Source organism: Leucoraja erinacea, unplaced genomic scaffold, assembly GCF_028641065.1.
Source record: "Leucoraja erinacea ecotype New England unplaced genomic scaffold, Leri_hhj_1 Leri_503S, whole genome shotgun sequence".
Taxonomy (NCBI): Eukaryota; Metazoa; Chordata; class Chondrichthyes; order Rajiformes; family Rajidae; genus Leucoraja; species Leucoraja erinaceus.
In genome coordinates, this window is record NW_026576404.1 from 25,001 (window position 1) to 47,961 (window position 22,961).

The window sequence follows — 22,961 nt, forward strand, 5'->3', positions numbered from 1 at the left end:
CAGGCCAGCGATTGGAGCAATCCCCTCTGGCGACCATTGCAAAAGGATTTGAGTCTAGGAGCAGGGAGGTTCTACTGCAGTTGTACAGGGTCTTGGTGAGACCACACCTGGAGTATTGCCTACAGTTTTGGTCTCCTAATCTGAGGAAGGACATTCTTGCCATAGAGGGAGTACAGAGAAGGTTCACCAGACTGATTCCTGGGATGCCAGGACTTTCATATGAAGAAAGACTGGATAGACTCGGCTTGTACTCGCTAGAATTTAGAAGATTGAGAGGGGATCTTATAGAAACTTACAAAATTCTTAAGGGGTTGGACAGGCTAGATGCAGGAAGATTGTTCCCGATGTTGGGGAAGTCCAGGACAAGGGGTCACACAGTTTAAGGATAAGGGGGAAGTCTTGTAGGACCTAGATGAGAAAAAACATTTTTCACACAGAGAGTGGTGAATCTGTGGAATTCTCTGCCACAGAAGGTAGTTGAGGCCACACAGTTCATTGGCTATATTTAAGAGGGAGTTAGATGTGGCCCTTGTGGCTAAAGGGATCAGGGGGTATGGAGAGAAGGCAGGGATGGGATATTGAGTTGGATGATCAGCCATGATCATATTGAATGGCGAATGGTGCAGGCTCGAAGGGCCGAATGGCCTCTACTCCTGCACCTATTGTCTATGTTTCTATATTCTCTTGTACTGAAGCAAAGCAAGAATTTCATTGTCTTATACAGGGACACATGACAATAAACTCACTTGACTTGACTTGTCTAGAATCCGAACTGAACTCCACCAAGTTCAACTTTACTGGGAGCATGTTAGCAAGGAACAGCAGCTGGAGAGGATGCAGACAAGATTTAAGGGCCTGTGCCAACTGTCACGACCTAATTCACAACCTCTGCCGAGTTTGCCCTTGACTCATACTCACAGCATGGTTATGATGCTAGTCGTAGGTACTCGAGGCATCAAGTAGGTCGGGGCGTTTTCCTAGCCTGATGAAAAATGGCCACGAGTAAAAACGGTCGCGAATTAGTTCGTGAAAGTGTTGGATGATCATATTGAATGGCGGATGGTGCAGGCTCGAAGGGCCGAATGGCCTCTACTCCTGCACCTATTTTCTATGTTTCTATGACTCCCAGCAAAGGGTTTGCCCGCTCCACGATGGAAAAAATCCACGCTGCGCCCGCTGCTGAAACTCCTGGGCCCGACTTAAGGATAAGGGGGAAATCCTTTAAAACTGAGATGAGAAGAACTTTTTTCACGCAGAGAGTGGTGAATCTCTGGAACTCTCTGCCGCAGAGGGTAGTTGAGGCCAGTTCATTGGCTATATTTAAGAGGGAGTTAGATGTGGCCCTTGTGGCTAAGGGGATCAGGGGGTATGGAGAGAAGTCAGGTACGGGATACTGAGTTGGATGATCAGCCATGATCATATTGAATGGCGGTGTAGGCTCGAAGGGCCGAATGGCCTACTCCTGCACCTAATTTCTATGTTTCTATGTTTCTATGACTCCGGGAAAGGCCGCTCCAATCCAAGCTGTTAGGCCGCGATTGAGGCGACATGGAAAAAGCCCTTTTACCTTCCCCAACCCCACACAAGACACACCGGGAGACACCTAAACTAACATTCGCCACACCAAAAAACGAAATAACGAACATGCTGCTGGCAGGGCAGCCGATACGCAGCGCCCCCACCGACATTGCCCAAAGATGAAGCTCTTACCTCTTGCTGCTGGCGTAGGGTCCTTTCCCTCCAAGTTGGGCCCAGAAATCAGAAGGCTCTTGACCCTCGTAGACGTTCTCCTTGTATCTCTTGGAGATAGCGTTGCCCACATTCTTGGCAACCTCTCTCTCGTCACCGCTGCATCCCTGTAACACAAGCAATAGAGTTTACAGGAACCATGTGGAGGCACGACTCCTCATGCAGGAAGGAACTGCACCCAAGATAGGCACAGAGAGTGCGGGAGTAACTCAGCGGGTCAGGCAGCATCTGTGGAGAACATGGATAGGTGACGTTTCACAGAGTGCTGGAGTAACTCAGCGGGTCAGGCAGCATCTGTGGAGAACATGGATAGGTGACGTTTCACAGAGTGCCGGAGTAACTCAGCGGGTCAGGCAGCATCTGTGGAGAACATGGATAGGTGACGTTTCACAGAGTGCTGGAGTAACTCAGCGGGTCAGGCAGCATCTGTGGGGAACATGGATAGGTGACGTTTCACAGAGTGCTGGAGTAACTCAGCGGGTGCAGCAGCATCTATGGAGCTAAGGAAATAGGCAACGTTTCGGGCCGAAACCCGTAAGGGTTTCGGCCCAAAACGTTGCCTATTTCCAGAAGGATTTCGGCCCGAAACGTTGCCTATTTCCTTAGCTCCATAGCTGCTGCTGCACCATAACTCAACGGGTCAGGCAGCATCTGTGGAGAACATGGAATAGGTGACGTTTCACAGAGTGCTGGAGTAACTCAGTGGGTCAGGCAGCATCTGTGGAGAGAAGGAATAGGTGACGTTTTGGGTCAAAACCTTCCTTCTGAAGAGGGTCTCGACCAGAAACGTCACCCATTCCTTCTCTCCAGAGATGCTGCCTGACCCGCTGAGTTACTCCAGCACTCTGTGAAACGTCACCTATCCATGTTCTCCACAGATGCTGCCTGACCCGCTGAGTTACTCCAGCACTCTGTGCACCGTCACCTATCCATGTTCTCCACAGATGCTGCCTGACCCGCTGAGTTACTCCAGCACTCTGTGCCTATCTCAGAAATGTCATCTGTTCATTCTCTCTGCAGACGAGCTTTGAAGAGACTGTGCATAGATGGGGCATCTTGGTCTGCATGGGCAAGTTGGGCCGAAGGGCCTGTTTCCATGCTCTACGACTCTATGACTAAGCAGATATGACAGTGGCGTTCAAGAGGCACATCTCTTCTAAACTTTCCCCCTCTCACCTTAAAGATAAGCACCCCAGTCTTTGACATTTCCACCCAGGTTCTTTCTGTGCCCCTCGTGCTATTATTGTTTATTTTAAGGATACATAACGTGGAAACAGGTCCTCCAGATTCAGGAACAGTTTATTCCCAGCTGTTATCAATATACAATAGACAACAGGTGCAGGAGTAGAGGCCATTCGGCCCTTCGAGCCAGCACCGCCATTCACTGTGATCATGGCTGATCATCCACAATCACTACCCCGTTCCTGCCTTCTCCCCATATCCCCTGACTCCGCTATCTTTAAGAGCCCTATCTAGCTCTCTCTTGAAAGCATCCAGAGAACCGGCCTCCACTAAGGCAGAGAATTCCACAGACTCACAACTCTGGGGGGATCTTATAGAAACTAGGGGGGGATCCTATAGAAACTTACAAAATTCTTAAGGGGTTGGACAGGCTAGATGCAGGAAGACTGCTCCCGATGTTAGGGAAGTCCAGGACAAGGGGTCACAGCTTAAGGATAAGGGGGAAATCCTTTAAAACCGAGATGAGAAGAACTTTTTTCACACAGAGAGTGGTGAATCTCTGGAACTCTCTGCCGCAGAGGGTAGTCGAGGCCACAGTTCATTGGCTATATTTAAGAGGGAGTTAGATGTGGCCCTTGTGGCTAAGGGGATCAGGGGGTATGGGGAGAAGGCAGGTATGGGATACTGAGTTGGATGATCAGCCATGATCATATTGAATGGCGGTGCAGGCTCGAAGGTCCGAATGGCCTCTACTCCTGCACCTAATTTCTATGTTTCTATGTTTCTAAATATCATGGGCTGGAGAATGCTGGAGAAACTCAGCGGGTGAGGCAGCATCTACGGAGCGAAGGAAGAGGTGACGTTTCAGATCTCGACCACAGACGCTCCACAGATGCTGCCTCACCCAGCTGAGTTTCTCCAGCATGTTTGTCTACCTTCTCCCGATGCAGTAGTTTACTTCCTTACCTTGCCATACCAGAGGTAGCACTGGTGAGGGGCTTTCAGCAGGAAGACATCGTTGGAGTTGAGGGATGAGGAACGGATTGGGACCTCAAAGGCCTTGGTGTCGTACTCGTCCCGGCCGCAGACTTGGAAGAGGCTCGTGTGGTCCTCAGTCTCGTACCCATCGTTCCCCGAGCTGCTCCCCTGAAAAACGGCAACAGAATCGTTACACAGCCCCGTTTATATCAACGGGTCGATGGATGAAAGGGTCAAGAGCTTCAAATTCCTGGGCGTGCACATCTCTGAAGATCTCTCCTGGTCCGAGAACACTAACGCAATTATCAAGAAAGCTCATCAGCGCCTCTACTTCCTGAGAAGATTACGGAGAGTCGAATTTTCAAGGAGGACTCTCTCTAACTTCTACAGGTGCACAGTAGAGAGCATGTTGACCGGTTGCATCGTGGCTTGGTTCGGCAACTTGAGCGCCCTGGAGAGGAAAAGACTACAAAAAGTAGTAAACACTGCCCCGTCCATCATCGGCTCTGACCTCCCTTCCCTCGAGGGGATCTATCGCAGCCGCTGCCTCAAAAAGGCTGGCAGTATCATCAAGGACCCACACCATCCTGGCCACACACTCATCTCCCTGCTACCTTCAGGTAGAAGGTACAGGAGCCTGAAGACTGCAACGTCCAGGTTCAGGAATAGCTACTTCCCCACAGCCATCAGGCTATTAAACTTGGCTCGGACAAAACTCTGATTATTAATCACCCATTATCTGTTATTTGCACTTGATCAGTTTATTTATTCATGTGTGTATATACGTATATAATGGTATATGGACACACTGATCTGTTCTGTAGTCAATGCCTACTATGTTCTGTGTGCTGAAGCAAAGCAAGAATATCATTGTCCTATACAGGGACACATGACAATAAACTCACTTGACTTGACTTGACTAGAATCCGAACTGAACTCCACCAAGTTCAACTTTACTGGGAGGATGTTAGCAAGGAGCAGCAGCTGGAGAGGACGCAGACAAGATTTAAGGGCCTGTGCCAACTTTCACGACCTAATTCACAACCTCTGCCGAGTTTGCCCTTGACTCATACTCATCGAAGAATGTCCTTCCTCATATTAGGGGACCAAAACTGCACACAATACTCCAGGTGTGGTCTCACTAGGGCCCTGTACAACTGCAGAAGGGAGTCTGGGCCACATGACAATAAAACTCACTGGACTCTTGACCTGACACTCCCATGAGTTTATTTTAAGATACTGTTATTTGTTTTTAAATCTCTGAATGGGCTCGCCCCGCCTTACCTCTCTGAACTGCTCCACCCATACGCTCCTGCCCGGTCCCTCAGGTCAGCTGGTCAGCTGCTCCTGGAGGTACCGAGGTCTAATCGGAGGCTCAGAGGGGATAGAGCCTTCTCTGTTGCTGCTCCGGCACTCTGGAACACCCTGCCGTTGCACATCAGACAGGCCCCCTCACTGTCCATCTTCAAATCCAGTGTTAAAACACATTTGTACTCCCTGGCTTTTGACCATGCCTGAGGCTTTGCTTCTGTTTGTGGTGTTTTTGATGTTTCTTTATTTCACATGTCTTTTCCTACAATTTCTTTTGATTGTTATTTTTGGTGTTTTTGTCAATGATTAGTGATGTACAGCACTTTGTTGCAGCTATGTTTGTTTTTAAAGTGCTCTATAGGGTGATTTCACTTAAGGTCACTGGAGCGTAGATCCGCATCCACGTGACCGAAAATCGCAAGTGGAGGACATGCTAGACATCCGGTACATGTTAGTGAATGGGAAAACACGCACTTTCACACCCGTTAAAAACATCGAAAACGGCCAGTTTTTGAGCTGCAATTTACTGTGCCAGTCGGGGTGACCGTGAGGCACAGCTACCTAGATTTACAGTCCAAAAAAAAGATAGAAACTAAGGTAAATTAAAGAGGGAGCTGAAGGTGCCAATCCAGCGGAAGTGAACAGCGGACATTTGCCGTGGAGATTTAAAGGTCCAAAATATCGGGAATTATCGCGTTTGCTCGCTGAATTTCATCAAAAGTAAGTCAATAATGACTGTAAATCTAGGTAGCTGTGACTCACGGTCACCCCGACTGGCACAGTAAATTGCAGATCAAAACCTGGCCGTTTTCTATGTTTTTAACGGGTGGGAAAGTGCGTGTTTTCCCACCCACTAACATGTACCGGATGTGTAGCATGTCCTCCACTTGAGATTATTGGTCACCTGGGTGCGGATCTTCGCTCCAGTGACCTTTCGTGAAATCACCCTATAAATAAAATTATTATTTATTATTAGGTATGTTACAAAACCTACCTGAATCGCCATTGGGAATCTGCCCAAAGCCATGTCTGCGATTTTGGCGCTGTTTGGAGGGGGCGGGTTTAAAACGCGATTTTTACTAGGCTGTTCTAATCGCAGATGTTCAGCCTAGTAAATCATTAACGAAAAATCGCTGCAAGACCCGGTCGCAAAAGGTATTATTAGTTTTATAGGCCTCGAATAATAGTTATAATAATTTTAAAATTACTGTCTCATTCCGCAACCTCTCGCAGCCCCAGGGTTTTATAAAGCAAACAATTAAAGGTATGTACCTTATTTTTACATTAAATGGGGCATATATATAACCCTATATATCAAGTTATCTATAGCGAGTAGTTCATTTTGGGCTTTTTATATCCCGCAGTATTTTTCTCGGCATTTGAGGGCACTAATCCAGCGCGATGTCAACGTTCTAAACCAGCGCGTTCACATGAACCCACTAGAAAACCGATTTAAATGGGCATTTATTTACAGCAATTGAATACTAAATTCCTTCCATTTGGCCTATAAATTAATGTAAATTAGATATAAAAATCATGTTATATTGTGAATTATTTGTGAATAATCTTTGGACACTTAGGCTATTTAAAAATGTTAATCTTTCCTTAAGAAATGGGCATTTGACTATCCAAGATCACAGCTATTTTGTAATGTCCATTGAAAATCAATAGGGAACAAGATGCCAATTTCCGAGTATGAAAATGGCCATAACTTTTTTAATACTTGAGATATGAAAGTGAATTTGGTGTCAAATTAAACTTATTGTTATGCTTTATCTGATGGGATAAATTGCAGACTTGATTTTTAAAATCTCAAAATTTTGTAACATTGCTATTATTATTATTATTATGTTCCCCCGCCACTGCCTGCCACCTCTGCGACATTACCTCAAAGACGACGAGCCTGCCGCCGAAGATGGCCATGAGGTGCCGGGGCTCCTTGCCCATGGTCACCCGGACCTGCACGGGTTCACCGTTGTACCGCTGGTCAAGGACCACGGCCTGGAGGGCAGAGGCCGTAATGTCCCCGGGACTGGCGTGTTTACCCTGAAATGGCAAAGCATCGACATGTTAAAAAAAACCACACACACACATAGAGAGTGCTGGAGTAACTCGGTGGGTCAGGCAGCATCTGTGGAGAACATGGATAGGTGACGTTTCACAGAGTGCTGGAGTAACTCAGCGGGTCAGGCAGCATCTATGGAGGACATTGAAACATAGAAACATAGAAACATAGACAATAGGTGCAGGAGTAGAGGCCATTCGGCCCTTCGAGCCTGCACCGCCATTCAATATGATCATGGCTGATCATCCAACTCAGTATCCCGTACCTGCCTTCTCTCCATACCCCCTGATCCCCTTAGCCACAAGGGCCACATCTAACTCCCTCTTAAATATAGCCGATGAACTGTGGCCTCGACTACCCTCTGTGGCAGAGAGTTCCAGAGATTCACCACTCTCTGTGTGAAAAAAGTTCTTCTCATCTCGGTTTTAAAGGATTTCCCCCTTATCCTTAAGCTGTGACCCCTTGTCCTGGACTTCCCCAACATCAGGAACAATCTTCATGGACATGGATAGGTGACGTTTCACAGAGTGCTGGAGTAACTCAGCGGGTCAGGCAGCATCTGTGGAGAACATGGATAGGTGACGTTTCACAGAGTGCTGGAGTAACTCAGCGGGTGCAGCAGCATCTATGGAGCTAAGGAAATAGGCAACGTTTCGGGCCGAAACCCGGAAGGGTTTCGGCCCGAAACGTTGCCTATTTCCAGAAGGATTTCAGCCCGAAACGTTGCCTATTTCCTTAGCTCCATAGATGCTGCTGCACCATAACTCGGTGGGTCAGGCAGCATCTGTGGAGAACATGGATAGGTGACGTTTCACAGAGTGCTGGAGTAACTCAGCGGGTCAGGCATGCTGCATCTGTGGAGAACATGGATAGGTGATGTGCAGGTTTGTAAGTTAATTGGCTTGTGTAAATTGTCCCCCAGTGTGTGGGATACTGCTGGTGTACGGGGTGATCGCGTGTGGCCACGGACTCGATGGGCTGAAGGGCCAGTTTCTGTGCTGTATCTCTGAACGACACTAAGCTGTACTACCCGTCTTACTGTGATCAGAGGGTAGAGAGTCCCAGTTGATGGGGGGGAAGGGGGGAGGGGAAGAGTGCACAAACCTGCCAGATGTAGAGGATGTATCGTGGTTTCCTGTTGATTATGTACGTGTACAGGATGAGGTAACATTCCTTGCTGTAGAGCAGGCCGTTCCATCTCTTGTCCACAGCAGCCAGCTCATGGTCTTCAATTCTCCACTGAGAAGGAGGGAGGGAGGGGGGAGAGAGAGGAGCGAAGAGGAGAGAGGGAGGAGAGGGAGGGAGAGGGAGGGAGGGAAGGAGAGATGAGAAGGGAGAGCGGGAGGAGGGGAGGTGGGGAGGGAGAGGGGGAGGGAGAGAGGGAGGGGACGGGTGATGAGAGGAGGGGAGAGAGATAGAGAGGGGGAGAGGGAGAGAGAGGGAGGGAGAGGGGGAGAGGGAGGGAGGGAGGGACGGGCGGGAGGGAGGGAGGGAGAGGGGGAGAGGGAAGGAAGGAAGATAGGTAGATACAATTATTTATCAGATGCAACAAACCACAGGTGAATTTCCTGTGCACACACACGTACCAAGGTATAGTCAAAGGGTTCGGCTAGTACTAGGGCGTTGACACAGTACACAAGGGTCATTATAGCCCCCAGTGGGTCCCTCTGTGCTCTTGCCCCCCCCCCCTCCCCATACCGGGTCCCCCTCTCCTCTCTTTCTTGCCCCTCTGAGGCACACGGTGCAGCTCGTCCTGAAAAATCCCGGGCACTCCCTCCATGTAATTCTGGAGAGTCAAAAGACCACTCGGAGCAACAACCGGCTGCTCACCCCGCGCTGCCCAACGGAACGGTTCAGGAGATCCTTCACCCCTCCCCCGGCAGAGCAGGCACGAGCAAGGGGGGTTGGGCCATGGAAAAAAAAAAAGGGTAGATGATCATATGGTTCTGGTCCACGGGTCGCAACTGAAGCAAGTAGGGGCGGTTGGGTGGGAGGGAGGTGCATTTGTTTTTTGCATATTAGGGGTGTGGTTTTTTTAAAATTTATTTTAAAATATAATTGTTTATTTATGATCTTAAATCTCGGTTTTTTTGTACAAGTTAATTGTATTGGCGCTCGGGTTCGAATGACCATCGCTCGCTTCTCCTCGCGGGGGTAGTGCCCGCACCAGTGTGTTGTGTTATGTAGTTTTCGCGTGTAAGGGAAGAAAACGATTGTCGGAAAAGAGAGAAGAAGAAGATTGGTATTTGGGGGACTTCAGAAAGGAGAGTGGAGGGAGAATGAATTTTTCCCACAATGAAAAACAAAAAAAAGATTAACCTGGCAGGTATAAAAAGATCGAGCCAGCAACGAATGCCAACGATTAAATTGAAAAGAGGCGGGAAGGGGAAGGCGGTCAGAAACAATGGAAAAACCGTAATGTAAGGAAATTTAGACATAAAGGGATTAGGGGCGACGCAAGATGGATAGGAGAGGAGCAGAAAGCCGGACAGCAGACAAGAAAAAAAAGAGATCAGAGTTGATAAAAGTGATTGTGTGGTGAAGAATAGAAGACTAAAAATGGAATCTCAGATTAAGATTCTTACAATAAGACCCCTTAGTTCTGTGCGGAGAGCAAGGGTTAAAGTGCGAAAAAAAAGAGACAAAACCGCGGAAGTGAGCCACACAAGAAGTATTGGAGAGAAGAGGGGAGATTTTGGACTAATAAGCAGAGAAGGAAGGGTAGAGGGGGGATGGTTTAGATGGCACAAAAGAAGTTCAGTTGCTGTTTCCTCTACCTGCTGGTTCGGCAACGAGAGACCTGAGAGCGCCTCCCGGATGGTAGGAAGGCTAACAGTCCATGGTTGGGGTGGGGAGAAAAGAATAAAGTACAGAGAGGGAAGAAAAAGATGTTGTTGAATTATCACGGGCAAAAGATGGAAGAGGAAGAGAAGCGAGCTCATAGAGGAAAGGAGAAGGAGACGAGGGAATAAGATAAAGATGATGGAAATAGTGGGTTAGTATGGAGGAAAAACAAAGATAAATAAGGACAGAGAGGGAGGAACGCAAGCGCTTTGGTTGGGTGCCTTTGGACAGACTCATGGGTAAAGGGGACCGGGGGGGTAGAGACGGAACCCGGTGCTGGCGTTGGGCAAATTTTCCTTCCACCCGTGACGGAGTATGCTACCTCGATCACGGGGACAACCTCGGACAAGGCGAAGACTAAGCACGTAACGGGTACCGGATCGGATGACCAGCAGATTGCCATACCGGGGATTACTGGTGAGATGGCGTAGTTTTAAGAGACAGATATGGCGGCATGCCGGATGCCTCTATAGAGTTAGGGATGTCGAAGGATTAAGACAGGGGGGAAAACGGGGGTAGAAGTTCCCCCCAGATCTGAGATACGATGTACCTTCTTCATTCTCCTCAGGAAGGAAGAGAACCTGTATGATCCTTCTTGATGTCAGAGTAGGTATGGGGGCGTCCAAAAGATGAGGTCAGTCGCGCTAGATGGTTGACCTCCCGGACCCTGAAGTCAGAAAACACGTTTCCAGCCTCCTCCCGTTAATAGTGGATTGGTGGTGATGCGGCCGCCTCAGACTCTGAAGTCCTACAATGAGCTCCTTGGTGATCTTTTCTTGGAGTTAAGGCCGAGGTTTATGTCAGCGCACCATGCATGGTGCTAATAGTGCTGGGACGCTTCGCTCCCATAGTCAGGCCACGCTAGCTCGTTGGTTGGGTTTCGTGACTGAACTAGAAAGGGGAGCCCTCACCGTTCGTATCGTCTGCATACTTTATGATTGGTGTTATACCATGTACCGGTGTGCAGTATAGGTAAGAGGGGTAAGGAGTGGCTTCATCACCGCACTTGAGCGAACGCCGGTAGTTCAGGAGGTGCGGGTTGAAGAGGTGTGCTTGTCTAACCTCACAGACTGGGGTCTGTTGGTTAGAAAGTCCAGTATCCAGTTGCAGAGGGAGGGGTCGATGCCCAGGTCACCGAGTTTGGTGATCAGTTTTGATGGAGATCAGCTTCTCCCCATATCCCCTGACTCCGCTATCTTGAAGAGCCCTATCTTGCTCTCTCTCTTGAAAGTATCCAGAGAACTGGCCTCCACCGGCCTCTGAGGCAGAGGGCCGTGGAATCCTTTGCCACAGACGGCTGTGGAGGCCAAGTCGGTGGATATTTTTGGATTCTTGATTTGTAAGCAGTATAATGTGGATAACTGTGAGGTTATCCATTTTGGTGGGAAATCTTAATGAAGGACCTTATTTGGCCATAGAGTGATTCAAGAGAAGGGTGTCACCAGACTGATTCCGGGGATGGTCAGGTGACTGTCTTATGAAGAAAGAACTGGATAGACGGGTGGTTTATACTCTCTAGACTTTATGAGTATTGCGGGGGGATCTTATAGCAACGGATAGAAAAATTCTTAAGGGGTTGATAACTATATAATCGCTCCCGAGTTGGGAAGTCCCGGACAAGGTGTCACAGCTTAGCTGATTCATGAGGAAATCCCTATTAAAAACCTAGATGAAAATACCTTTTTCTCACACAAGTTGTGTGAGTTCTCTGGAACGTCGCTCTGACGCCAATGTATGAAAAGGTAGCGGGACGAACTAGTTCCATCTTGGGGTGCTATAGTTAAGATAGAGAGTTATATGTGGCCCCTTGTGGCTTAAGGGACTCAGGGGTGTGATGGCAGAGAATGCAGGTAGTCGGTTATACTGCAGAATGGATGATCAGCTCAATGATCGAGATGAATGTGGCGAATGTGCAGGCTGCGGACAGGCCGAGATGGCCTACTCTGCAGCCTAATTATTAATTTTTCGTATGTTTCTAGCTATGCTCCAAGTTGGGCCGTGAGGGCCTGTTTCGCGCCACGCTGTACGAGCTCACAACTCGATGAGAAGGAGGAACACAAGGCGCGGACAAGAACAATCACAGCTGGATATTCGCGAGCCACGTTGAATGTTTCTGTCCTTTAAGACATGAGTATATTGTTGCTGCAGCTGTTTACTCAGCGTGGAACAGGCGCATCTCTTGGAAGAAGGAATGGGGATCTTTACGGCTGCAGGGTCTGGGACTTGGCTATTACTAGTGATTGTGATGCCGCCTAAATCCGCTGTCTAAGTCATAGCTTTAGTTGTCACATCAGTTTTGTTCTAGTCAGTACACGTGTAATTCAATAGAGTTAGAAGGATCACAGCCTGGGCTGTTGCTAGAGATCCGTAGACTTAGACACTGCATTCATGCTCGCAGCGTAGCTGTCATTTGGCGTGAGCCGAGCAAGCGTGACGTACTGGCTAAAGCTATCGTTGAAGGGCTGACCTCAAGGCCTCGCGCTGTCTGAATACAAACGGTCTTAGCTTTCTAGTGGCGTTTTCGAATTAACAGGGCACCGCTGGATGATTGATACAAATGATTCGTCTCGACATCGTGAAGCGCTCCTCCATTTAGTATGGTGTGTGCTACATGGATCTGCAATTCCTCCCCGTCGCACAGAGTGAGGCTAGGGGCTATATGAATTGGTAGGAACTTGGTTTGTCAAAACCATTTCTTGACCTCATCTGGTAGGATTCAAGTTCAAGCTGATGTCAGAGAGTTTATCCTGTCACTGTGGCGGACCTGTAGAGGTACCATGGTTTGCATGCTTTGGTCTTTAAGGCACGCAGACATAAGTATGCATTATACTACAGAAACAGTCAATGTTCGCATGATACCCTGATATAAATATTAGAGGCAGCGACATGTGCCCAGTTGATATCATAAGGGACTCAGTGGAATAGGGGGGCATGTATAGCAGATAAGTGTTACGTAATAATCAGCATAGTTTGTCGCAGAGCGCTTAGGTTTAAATAGCTGCGATGGCTGATGGGGATTGTAAGGGCTATTCCTGAGACAGACTGGACGTGTTGCAGTGCTGCAAGCTCCTCGCTGTTACTTTCTCACCTGAAGTGTTATCGGGCGAGTATGATCGACGGTTGTTTGGCTCAGGATCGGTGTGTGGGGTCTTTGATGACAAAAATGCTGCAGAAACTCAGGGCAGGGACTTTGCTAGCAGCAATGCTGAGGGAGGCGAAGGAAAGTAAACAGTTGCCCTGATTTAGAGTTGGGCGTTATTCGGCCCGAAACGTTACCTATTTTCCTTATTCGAGCATCCATGATGCTGTCTGCACGGGCGAACAAAAATGGGGGAAAGAACAAGACCCCAACCAGGTCATGCAATTTTTGTGCTGCCATCTGCGGAGAAAATAATCCTGCGCATAAAAACAGTTTGCTCCTGCTGGTACAGAACGTTGGCTATGGGCATCAAACTTCCGCTGTTCCAAATCTAACCTCCCTCGCAACCTAACTTGGTCTGTCTGTGGGTAGGGTCGGTGTGGTCCAAGGGAGAATTGGACATCTGGTGTGCCAAAGGCCTGTTTTCCAGGCTGCCGTCTGGTTGACGTCGTACGAAACTTCTAAAACTAAATCTTTGGCCCCGCAGGGCAGAAGGTATCCTCCCCCCGACTCTGATAGACCCCCCTTTAAAGTGACCCCCTCAAGGGATAGATGCAAGTTGACGCTCCTCCCCTCTCGACCCCTTTTTCTCACCAGCTGAGAGTAAGTGGTATGCTATCAATCAACTAAGGTCGCAAGCAGGGATCTAATGATACTTGAGAATATAATCTTCGCAGAAGTTTAAGATGATGACATGGGATGGGGGAACCCCTTTACTCAGTAGAGGTTGTGGTCTGTGTGGATGAGGGGTCCCCTTGCCCCGGGGCAGTGACGGTCCCCTGCCGCGCAAAGCGTTCTTTTATCAGCTTTTAACATAACTGATCCTTGGCTGAGTACTATGGACTGGGATACCTTTATCCCTCGGAGCGGTGCAGGTAGATCGGGACTAGGTGAGGATTAATTACGCTACAAAACGCCGGACTCAGAAGTCGTGCAGAGATCTACCGTGTTTCCGTGGCTGTAATTGTTATATGGTATATTGGTTAAACCTCCCCACTCGGCTAGTATTTAACCCATTTCATAATGGTTCCCTCCGCCTGGCAGAATCGTGGATCAGCCCAATATACGCTAGGATTTAAATGGCAGCGACACAGTCTAAGTGTCAACAATCTGATTTTGACCTATATTCACATCAGCTCATTGCTCTGGCAAAGTAATTGTCTAGTCTGCCCGAGTCACCCCCCAGTGCGGTATGTGGCGTAATAGGCAGTGTTTAATTTTAAAATTTAGCTACAGTGGCGCGGAGTGAGATAGAGTCTCAGGTAGGTCACCCTGCTCATATTCTCAACCATACCTGAGAGTGCAAACTGCCAGGATCCCACTATCCTGATGGAATCATAGATGTAATGGCTAGGACATGCTGGAGATGGTCCTTAGAGAGAATGGTGAGGAAGGAGCTGCTTGGCGGCTTTAGCAGGTACGTTATATCTGTAAAGCACTCATTGTACCTAATCTTGCAGAGACCCGGGCTAGTGGTAGGCTCAAGTGCAGTGTGTATATTTTAAGGGTGAGGAGGTTAGCGCAATAGATAGTAGGTGGGGCAGGGAGGGAGCCGATTCTGGCCCTTCTAGTGCCCAGCACCGCCATATGTAATGTGTCATGGCTGATCCATACTGTCCCGGGTTAAAAGGCCTTTGGAGTATGCCGAGCCCCGTTCCTAGTCAGCTCAAATCGTCCGTCGCCTCGTATCCCCTGACGTGCTCCCTATCTTAGGCCTATCATCTTATGTGCCCAGGTTTCGAACTTAGCGGCAGTTTTTTTCGAGCGACAAGCCCAGACCATTTTAACATCACACTAGCACACACTCACACCACACAGCCCACACACACATCACCCCCACACTCCACACACAGCCACACACCTACGCCCACACACACCCCCACATATACACACCCACACACCTTCCCACATATATAATACACACACACATATCGTCACACCACCCACACACACCACACATCTCCACAACAACACACAACACACACCCACACACCACACACCACCCACACAACACACATTCCCACACTACACACCACGCACGCCACACACACACCCCACGCCCACACACACGCAAACACCACACACACACACCACCACACAACCCCACACACACCCCACACACACACACACACCACACACGCACGCACACACAACACACCACTACACACACCCACACACACACACCCCACACACACACACACACACACACACACACACCCACACACCCACACACACCCACACACACACACACACACACACACACACACACACACACACACACACACACACACACACACACACCCACACGCACACACGCACACGCAACACACACACACACAACACACACCCACAACACGACACGACGCCCACACACGACACACCCACCACACCACTCCACACCCACCACACACAAACACACAACACACACAACAGACAAGCACACGCACACCACACACTCAACACACACACACACACACACAAAACCAAGGCCACTCACCACACAGACGCACACACCACACACACACACACACGTCACACACACACACACAGCACCCACACACACACAAGCACACACACACTCGCACAACACACACACACACAGGGACCGACGCAAACACACACCGGATCTACACTCACCATCGCTCTGGTCAGGGCAGATGGTCCGTTCCGTCTGGGTCGACACCCGCCCTCTTCCACACAAAGATTTTTTACCACTTACAACCTCCCCCCCCTGGTACTTCCACGAGTGTTGACCTCCTGGTCAAAAACACACACAATGCACGCTGCCTACTCAAATACAGACACAATCTTTACTTGTGTATACATGATGTGTGCACGCTCCATATTAATGTGGGTGCATGTGTAGGTACGTCAGTGGGTCGTGGTGTGGCATGCTTTCATCGTGTGGTGTGTGTGTGTAGACGTCTGTGTGTAGATGTGTTTGTGTATGTGGCACATAGTGTGTTGAGTGTGTTGTTTGTCAGCGTGTGTTGTGTGTACAACATAGCACGCAGACGACATGCGATTATGGGTGTCTGCGCGCGCTGGTCGTTGACTGTGTGTTGTGCTGTCTGCGTTGAATGTGTGTCATCAGTGCGAGGTTGTGTTTGTTAGCATGTAGTGTGTGTGTTACGGTCTGTTTAGATGTGTGTGAGAGTGTTTGTGAGTCTGCATGTGTGTGTGTGTACGTCTGTGTAAATGTGTGTGTGTCTGTGTGAGAGTGCATGGTGAGCGTGTCCGTGAGTCTGCCCTGTGTGTGTGTGTACGTCTGTTCATGAGTCTGCATGTGTGTGTTGTGTGTGTGTGTGTGTGGTGTGTGTGTTGTGTGTGGTGTGTGTGTGTGTGTGTGTGTGTGTGTGTGTGTGGTGTGTGACACGTGTGCATGTCTGTGTGTATTGTACAGTGTATGTATATGTCAGTGTCGCGCGCGTGTGTGTACCCCCGTCTGTGTAGATGGTGTGAGTGTGTGTTCGGCCCACAGCTGTGTGTCTTTACATGTGTATACTCCTGTGTAGATGTGGTGTGCGTAGTGTGTCAGTTGTGGTGTATATCAGTGTGTGTGTCTGTAAGTCACTAAGACATAATACAAAGTGATGAATGTCTCCCCCAGCTAAACCATCCCCTCCCCTCTATGAACGCTTCAGCAACACCCACGTCACTATTGAGCAGGTCCTGCCGTCAGGGGTCTCAGGGCCACCTCCATGCACCCAACAGGTTTCCCTCCGAGTTCAGTCATCACGTGCGGAGCGACAGGCAGAGGGTGAGGGGGGAGGGGGTCTCAGCCCCACACATACAAAACAGTTTAGAGAGATTACCACATTCTAACAAGCAGTGGAAACACAGGAACAGCAGACTATCTATCTTATGTTTATCTTGAGGGGTTGGCCTGACTACAGGATCACATGGGGGAGATGAAATGAGCGAAGACGAGACCTGGGTGAGTATCATGGCGGTAGCAGAGACAGTCACTTGCTTCTAGGGAGGGTAGGTGAAGTTCACAGGGGTTTCGGCCCGACGGCAACGTTTGCTAGCGTTCGGGACCCATTGAAAAGCCCATGAGGGGGATAGGCTGCGAGAGGGTAGTTAGTTTCTCCAGGCTTTTTGTACTGTAACGGGGGGAGGACTCTCCACTGCCAGGGCTGCAGTGTCAGTTTTGGTCTCTGAAACATTTGAAAGTAGGCATAGGCAGGATGCAGCAGCAGGCAGTGAAGAAAGCCAATGGTATGTTTAGCGTTCACAGCAAAACTAGGATTTGAGTATACCTAGCAGATCGGAGGTTCTAACTTGGGAGCAGTTCTCTACAGGGTCTTGAGAGAAAAGACCCACACCTGGAGTACTTGCGTACAGTTTTTGGTCTCCAAATCTGAGGAGGACATTATGTGCATAGAGTGGATCGAGGGAGTGTGGGCCAGAGAAGGTTCACCAGACTGATTCCTGGGATGTTCAGGGACTGTCCCCCCCCGTTAGATAGACCACACGTACTGGATAGACTTATGCGGAAGTTGCTCACTCCGATCGAGTTTAGGAGATTGAGCGGGGATCTTCTATGAAACTTACAAAATCTTAAGGGGTTGTGATCTTCGGCTCAGATGCAGGCTTAAGTGTTGCTGCCACGAGGGTTGGGTTCGAAATCTTTGGACTTAAGAGGGTCCACAGCTTAAGGATAAGGTGGGAGGACAAGCTTTTCATAAAACACGAGATAGGGAGAAGAACTTTTTCGGAGGTACAGAGGAGATATTGGTGAGATCTGTGGTAATTCTCTTGCCAACAGAGGGTAGTCGAGGCCACAGTTCATGGCTATATTTAAGAGGGAGTTTAGATGTGGCCGCCCTGGTGGCTAAATGGGGATCAGAGGTATGGAGAGAGAAGGCAGGGATGGGATACTTGAGTTGGATGTAATCAGCCATGCATCATATTGAATGGCGGATTGGCAGGCTGGGAAGGGCCGAATGGGAGCCTCTACTCATGCCCCTAATTTCTATGTTTCTATGTTTCTATTAAACTTACGCGAATAGGGATGAAGAAAGGCTGGATAGAGGTGGATGTGGATGAGGATGTTTCCACTAGTGGGGAGGTCTAGGACCAGAGGGCACAGCCTCAAAATTAAAGGACGTGAGGAGGAATTTCTTTAGGCCAGAGGGTGGTGAATCTGTGGGAATTCAATTGCCACACAGACGGCTGTGGAGGCCACCACAAGTCAGAGTGGATATATTTAAGGCAGAGATGGATAGATTCTTGATTAGTGCGGGTGTCAGGGGTTATGAGGAGAAGGCAGGAGAATGGGGTTAGGAGGGAGAGATAGATCAGCCATGATTGAATGGCGGAGTAGACTTGATGGGCCAAATGGCCTAATTCTGCCCCTATCCCTTATGACCAACAACATAATTGAGACAGTCAGCCAACCAGCCCATAGTAGATACAATAGATCTTCCACACATGGTCATCCCTTTCGGTGGGCGCACGGAGGTGCCGTGGCGGGTAGAGTTTGCTGCCTCACAGCGCCAGAGACCCGGGTTCGATCCCGGACTTAACAGGGGTGCTGTCTGTACCGGAAGTTTGCACGTTTCTCCCCGTGACCTGCGTGGGTTTTCCTCCGAGATCCTCGGTTTGTCCCCTCCACGCACTCCAAAAAGACGGCAGGTTTGAAGGTTAATTGGATCGGGGTAAATGTAAATGGTATCAGATTCAGATTCAGATTCAACTTTAATTGTCATTGTCAGTGTACAGTACAGAGACACCGAAATGCATTAATGTATCTGGTGTGTCTGTGTGTAGGATAGTGTTAGTGTGTGGGGGATCGCTGAGCAGTGCGGACTCGGTGGGCCGAAGGGCCTGGTTTCTGTGCTATATCTCTCTAACTAAACTAAACAATTTAGTATAAACAAAGAAGAGAACAAGGGTCTTCCCAAAGCAGAAGTTAGAAGAAGGGGTCTTTTGACCGACGAAACGTCACATATCCATGTTCTCCACAGATGCTGCCTGGACCCGCTGAGTTACTCCAGCACTCTGTGAAACGTCACCTATCCATGTTCTCCACAGATGCTGCCTGACCCGCTGAGTTACTCCAGCACTCTGTGTGAAACGTCACCTATCCATGTTCTCCACAGATGCTGCCTGACCCACCGAGTTATGATGCAGCAGCACCTATGGAGCTAAGGAAATAGGCAACGTTTCGGGCCGAACCCCATCTGGAAATAGCCAACGTTAAGGCAGAAAGAGGCAGGAAACATGTCCGATGTTGGGGGGAGTCCAGAACCCAGGGGCCACACACACAGTTTAAGAATAAGGAGGTAAGGCATTTAGAACGGAGACGAGGAAACACTTTTTCTCACAGAGAGTGTAGAGTCTGTGGAATTCTCTGCCTCAGAGGGCGGTGGAGGCCGGTTCTATGGATGTTTTCAAGAGAGAGCTAGATAGGGCTCTTAAAGATAGCGGAGTCAGGGGATATGGGGAGAAGGCAGGAACGGGGTACTGATTGGGGATGATCAGCCATGACCACATTGAATGGCGGTGCTGGCTCGAAGGGCCGAATGTCTTTTCCGTGTTTCGATCCTTACGGTTGTATACCCTGGACCCGGACACTCTCTCTCTCTCTCTCCCTCTCTCTCTCTCTCTCACCGGTACAGTTTGACGGATTGCCTCTGTTGCTGGTCCACCACTTCATCGGGAACGGCCGCTTTAATCTCCTTCCTCTCTCCCAGCAGGAAGTTCATGAGGCGCATCAGGTCCCCGGAGACCCCCTCGTTCTGCCCGTCCACCACCGCGATCTGCCCGCGCCCCGCTCTCTCCCGATCCCGGATGTCCTTGGCCAGCTGCATCGCCTGCAAACAAGGAGGTGGAGATACATAGACAATAGGTGCAGGTGTAGGCCATTCGGCCCCTCTAGCCTGTACACATTTTATACAACTCTATAAGATCCATATGATGTATACCTATCATTCTATTACATAGAAACATAGACAATAGGAGCAGGAGAGGGCCATTCGGCCTTTCGAGCCTGTCCAATACCATCATAATTTTATATGTTTCTATAAGATCCATAAGGCGTTTAACTATCATTCTATTACATAGAAACATAGACAATAGGTGCAGGAGGAGGCCATTCGGCCCTTCGAGCCTGCACAGCCATTCAATGTGATCATGGCTGATCATCCACAATCAGTACCCCGTTCCTGCCTTCTCCCCATATCCCCTGACTCCGCTATCTTTAAGAGCCCTATCTAGCTCTCTCTTGAAAGTATCCAGAGAACCGGCCTCCACCGCCCTCCGAGGCAGAGAATTCCACAGACTCACAACTCCCTGTGAGAAAAAGTGTTTCCTCGTCTCCGTTCTAAATGGCTTACCCCTTATTCTTAAACTGTGTGAGGCCCCTGGTTCTGGACTCCCCCAACATCGAGAACATGTTTCCTGCCTCTAGCGTGTCCAAACCCTTAATAATCTTATATGTTTCAATGAGATACCCTCTCATCCTTCTAAACTCCAGAGTGTACAAGCCCACAGCCGTTCCATTCTCTCAGCATATGACAGTCCCGCCATCCCGGGAATTAACCTGGTGAACCTTCGCTGGGCTCCCTCAATAGCAAGAATGTCCTTCCTCAAATTAGGGGACCAAAACTGCACACAATACTCCAGGTGTGGTCTCACTGGGGCCCTGTACATCAGGAACATGTTTCCTGCCTCTAGCGTGTCCAACCCCTTAATAATCTTATATGGTTTCAATAAGATCCTTCTAAACTCCAGAGTGTACAAGCCCAGCCGCTCCATTCTCTCAGCATATGACAGTCGTACGATACCTTCAGGCGTTCCATGTGGTTGCTGAGCGGGCCGTTCCATTGCACAATCAGCTTGCCCAGGTCCAGCAGGAAGACATCTCCTTGGTTGAAGCTCTTCCAGCTCATATCCACCTGATAACATCAATGAGACCAGTCAGACACCCTATATAACCATATAACCATATAACAATTACAGCACGGAAACAGGCCATCTCGGCCCTACAAGTCCGTGCCGAACAACTTTTTTTCCCTTAGTCCCACCTGCCTGCACTCACACCATAACCCTCCATTCCCTTCTCATCCATATGCCTATCCAATTTATTTTTAAATGATACCAACGAACCTGCCTCCACCACGTTCACTGGAAGCTCATTCCACACAGCTACCACTCTCTGAGTAAAGAAGTTTCCCCTCATGTTACCCCTAAACTTCTGCCCCTTAATTCTGAAGTCATGTCCTCTTGTTTGAATCTTCCCTATTCTCAAAGGGAAAAGCTTGTCCACGTCAACTCTGTCTATCCCTCTCATCATTTTAAAGACCTCTATCAAGTCCCCCCTTAACCTTCTGCGCTCCAGAGAATAAAGACCTAACTTATTCAACCTATCTCTGTAACTTAGTTGTTGAAACCCAGGCAACATTCTAGTAAATCTCCTCTGTACTCTCTCTATTTTGTTGACATCCTTCCTATAATTGGGCGACCAAATTGTACACCATACTCCAGATTTGGCCTCACCAATGCCTTGTACAATTTTAACATTACATCCCAGCTTCTATACTCAATGCTCTGATTTATAAAGGCTAGCATACCAAAAGCTTTCTTTACCACCCTATCCATATGAGATTCCACCTTCAAGGAACTATGCACGGTTATTCCCAGATCCCTCTGTTCAGCTGTATTCTTCAATTCCCTACCATTTACCATGTACGTCCTATTTTGATTTGTCCTGCCAAGATGTAGCACCTCACACCCCCTTCCATTCCAGAGCCCTGCCGGTGGTATAGTCCTTCTGCTGATTGGTTAAGGGCCTGTCCCACTTGGCCGTTATTTGCACGCTATTTACGCGACCTGGTAGCGTGTGGGTAGCGTGGGACGGGCACACGGATTGGCGTGGAGTTGCGCGCGGTATCGCGAGCAGCGCTCCAGGATTTAGCTCTGGACGAAATCTCCGCGCGCCGCCGGCCTGTCGTGTAACGGACGGCCAAAGTGGGACACACTGGCACGACGCCACGTCTCACCTCCAACAGCTCACGGCCGTTGCGGGTCCCGATCCGGTTCCGCCCCCCACTCCTACTCCCAGAGCGGTTGCCAAGACGATTGGAGATGGCCACAAAATGCAGGAGTAACTCAGTGGGACCGGCAGCATCTCTGGAGAGAAGCAACGGGTGACGTTTCGGGTCGAGACCCCTATTTCAGACTGAAGAAGAGTCTCGACACGAAACATCATCCATCCCTTCTCTCCAGAGATGCCGCCAGTCCCGCTGAGTTACTCCAGCTTTCTGTGCCCATCTTCAAATGACGTCACGCGCTCCAGACGGCTGTGCGGGCGCACGATGATACGCGCGAGCGTCGTGCGTCCGTCACAACCGGCACGCCGTGTAAATGGTGCCCACGTGGGACAGGCCCGTTAGTCCGCAACTAAAGGCTTTAAGGGGCCAGTCCCACTTTGGGCGACAGCCTGAGAAGAGGTTTTCGCAGCGTGTACGGGGCGTGTACGGGGCGTGTTCGTGGCGTGTTCGCGGCGTGTACGGGGCGTTACACGGGGGTGACGCTTGAAGTGACGCGCGGTGTCTCAAAATCTCGGTGCACGTGGCAATAAACTAAACCGTCACAGTGGGGGCCGGGCGCGGTGGCGCGGCGGAAGAGTTGGTGCCTCACGGCGCCAGAGACCCGGGTTCCATCCCGACTCACGGTGCTGTCTGT

At 49.3% G+C, this 22,961-nt stretch overlaps 1 protein-coding gene across 1 annotated transcript in view; it reads right to left on the bottom strand.

Moving 5' to 3' along the window:
* Positions 1-22,961, bottom strand: part of LOC129693961 (villin-1-like) — a 49,001-nt gene that overhangs the window by 7,090 nt on the left and 18,950 nt on the right. Inside the window, exons 6-12 of the mRNA XM_055630683.1 lie at positions 21,062-21,172; positions 19,887-20,089; positions 11,087-11,186; positions 8,390-8,524; positions 7,108-7,266; positions 3,898-4,077; positions 1,711-1,856 (exon numbers count right to left, since the gene is read on the bottom strand). Of these exons, the coding sequence (XP_055486658.1) occupies positions 1,711-1,856; positions 3,898-4,077; positions 7,108-7,266; positions 8,390-8,524; positions 11,087-11,186; positions 19,887-20,089; positions 21,062-21,172 (1,034 nt within the window). The remainder of the gene's footprint in view (positions 1-1,710; positions 1,857-3,897; positions 4,078-7,107; positions 7,267-8,389; positions 8,525-11,086; positions 11,187-19,886; positions 20,090-21,061; positions 21,173-22,961) is intronic.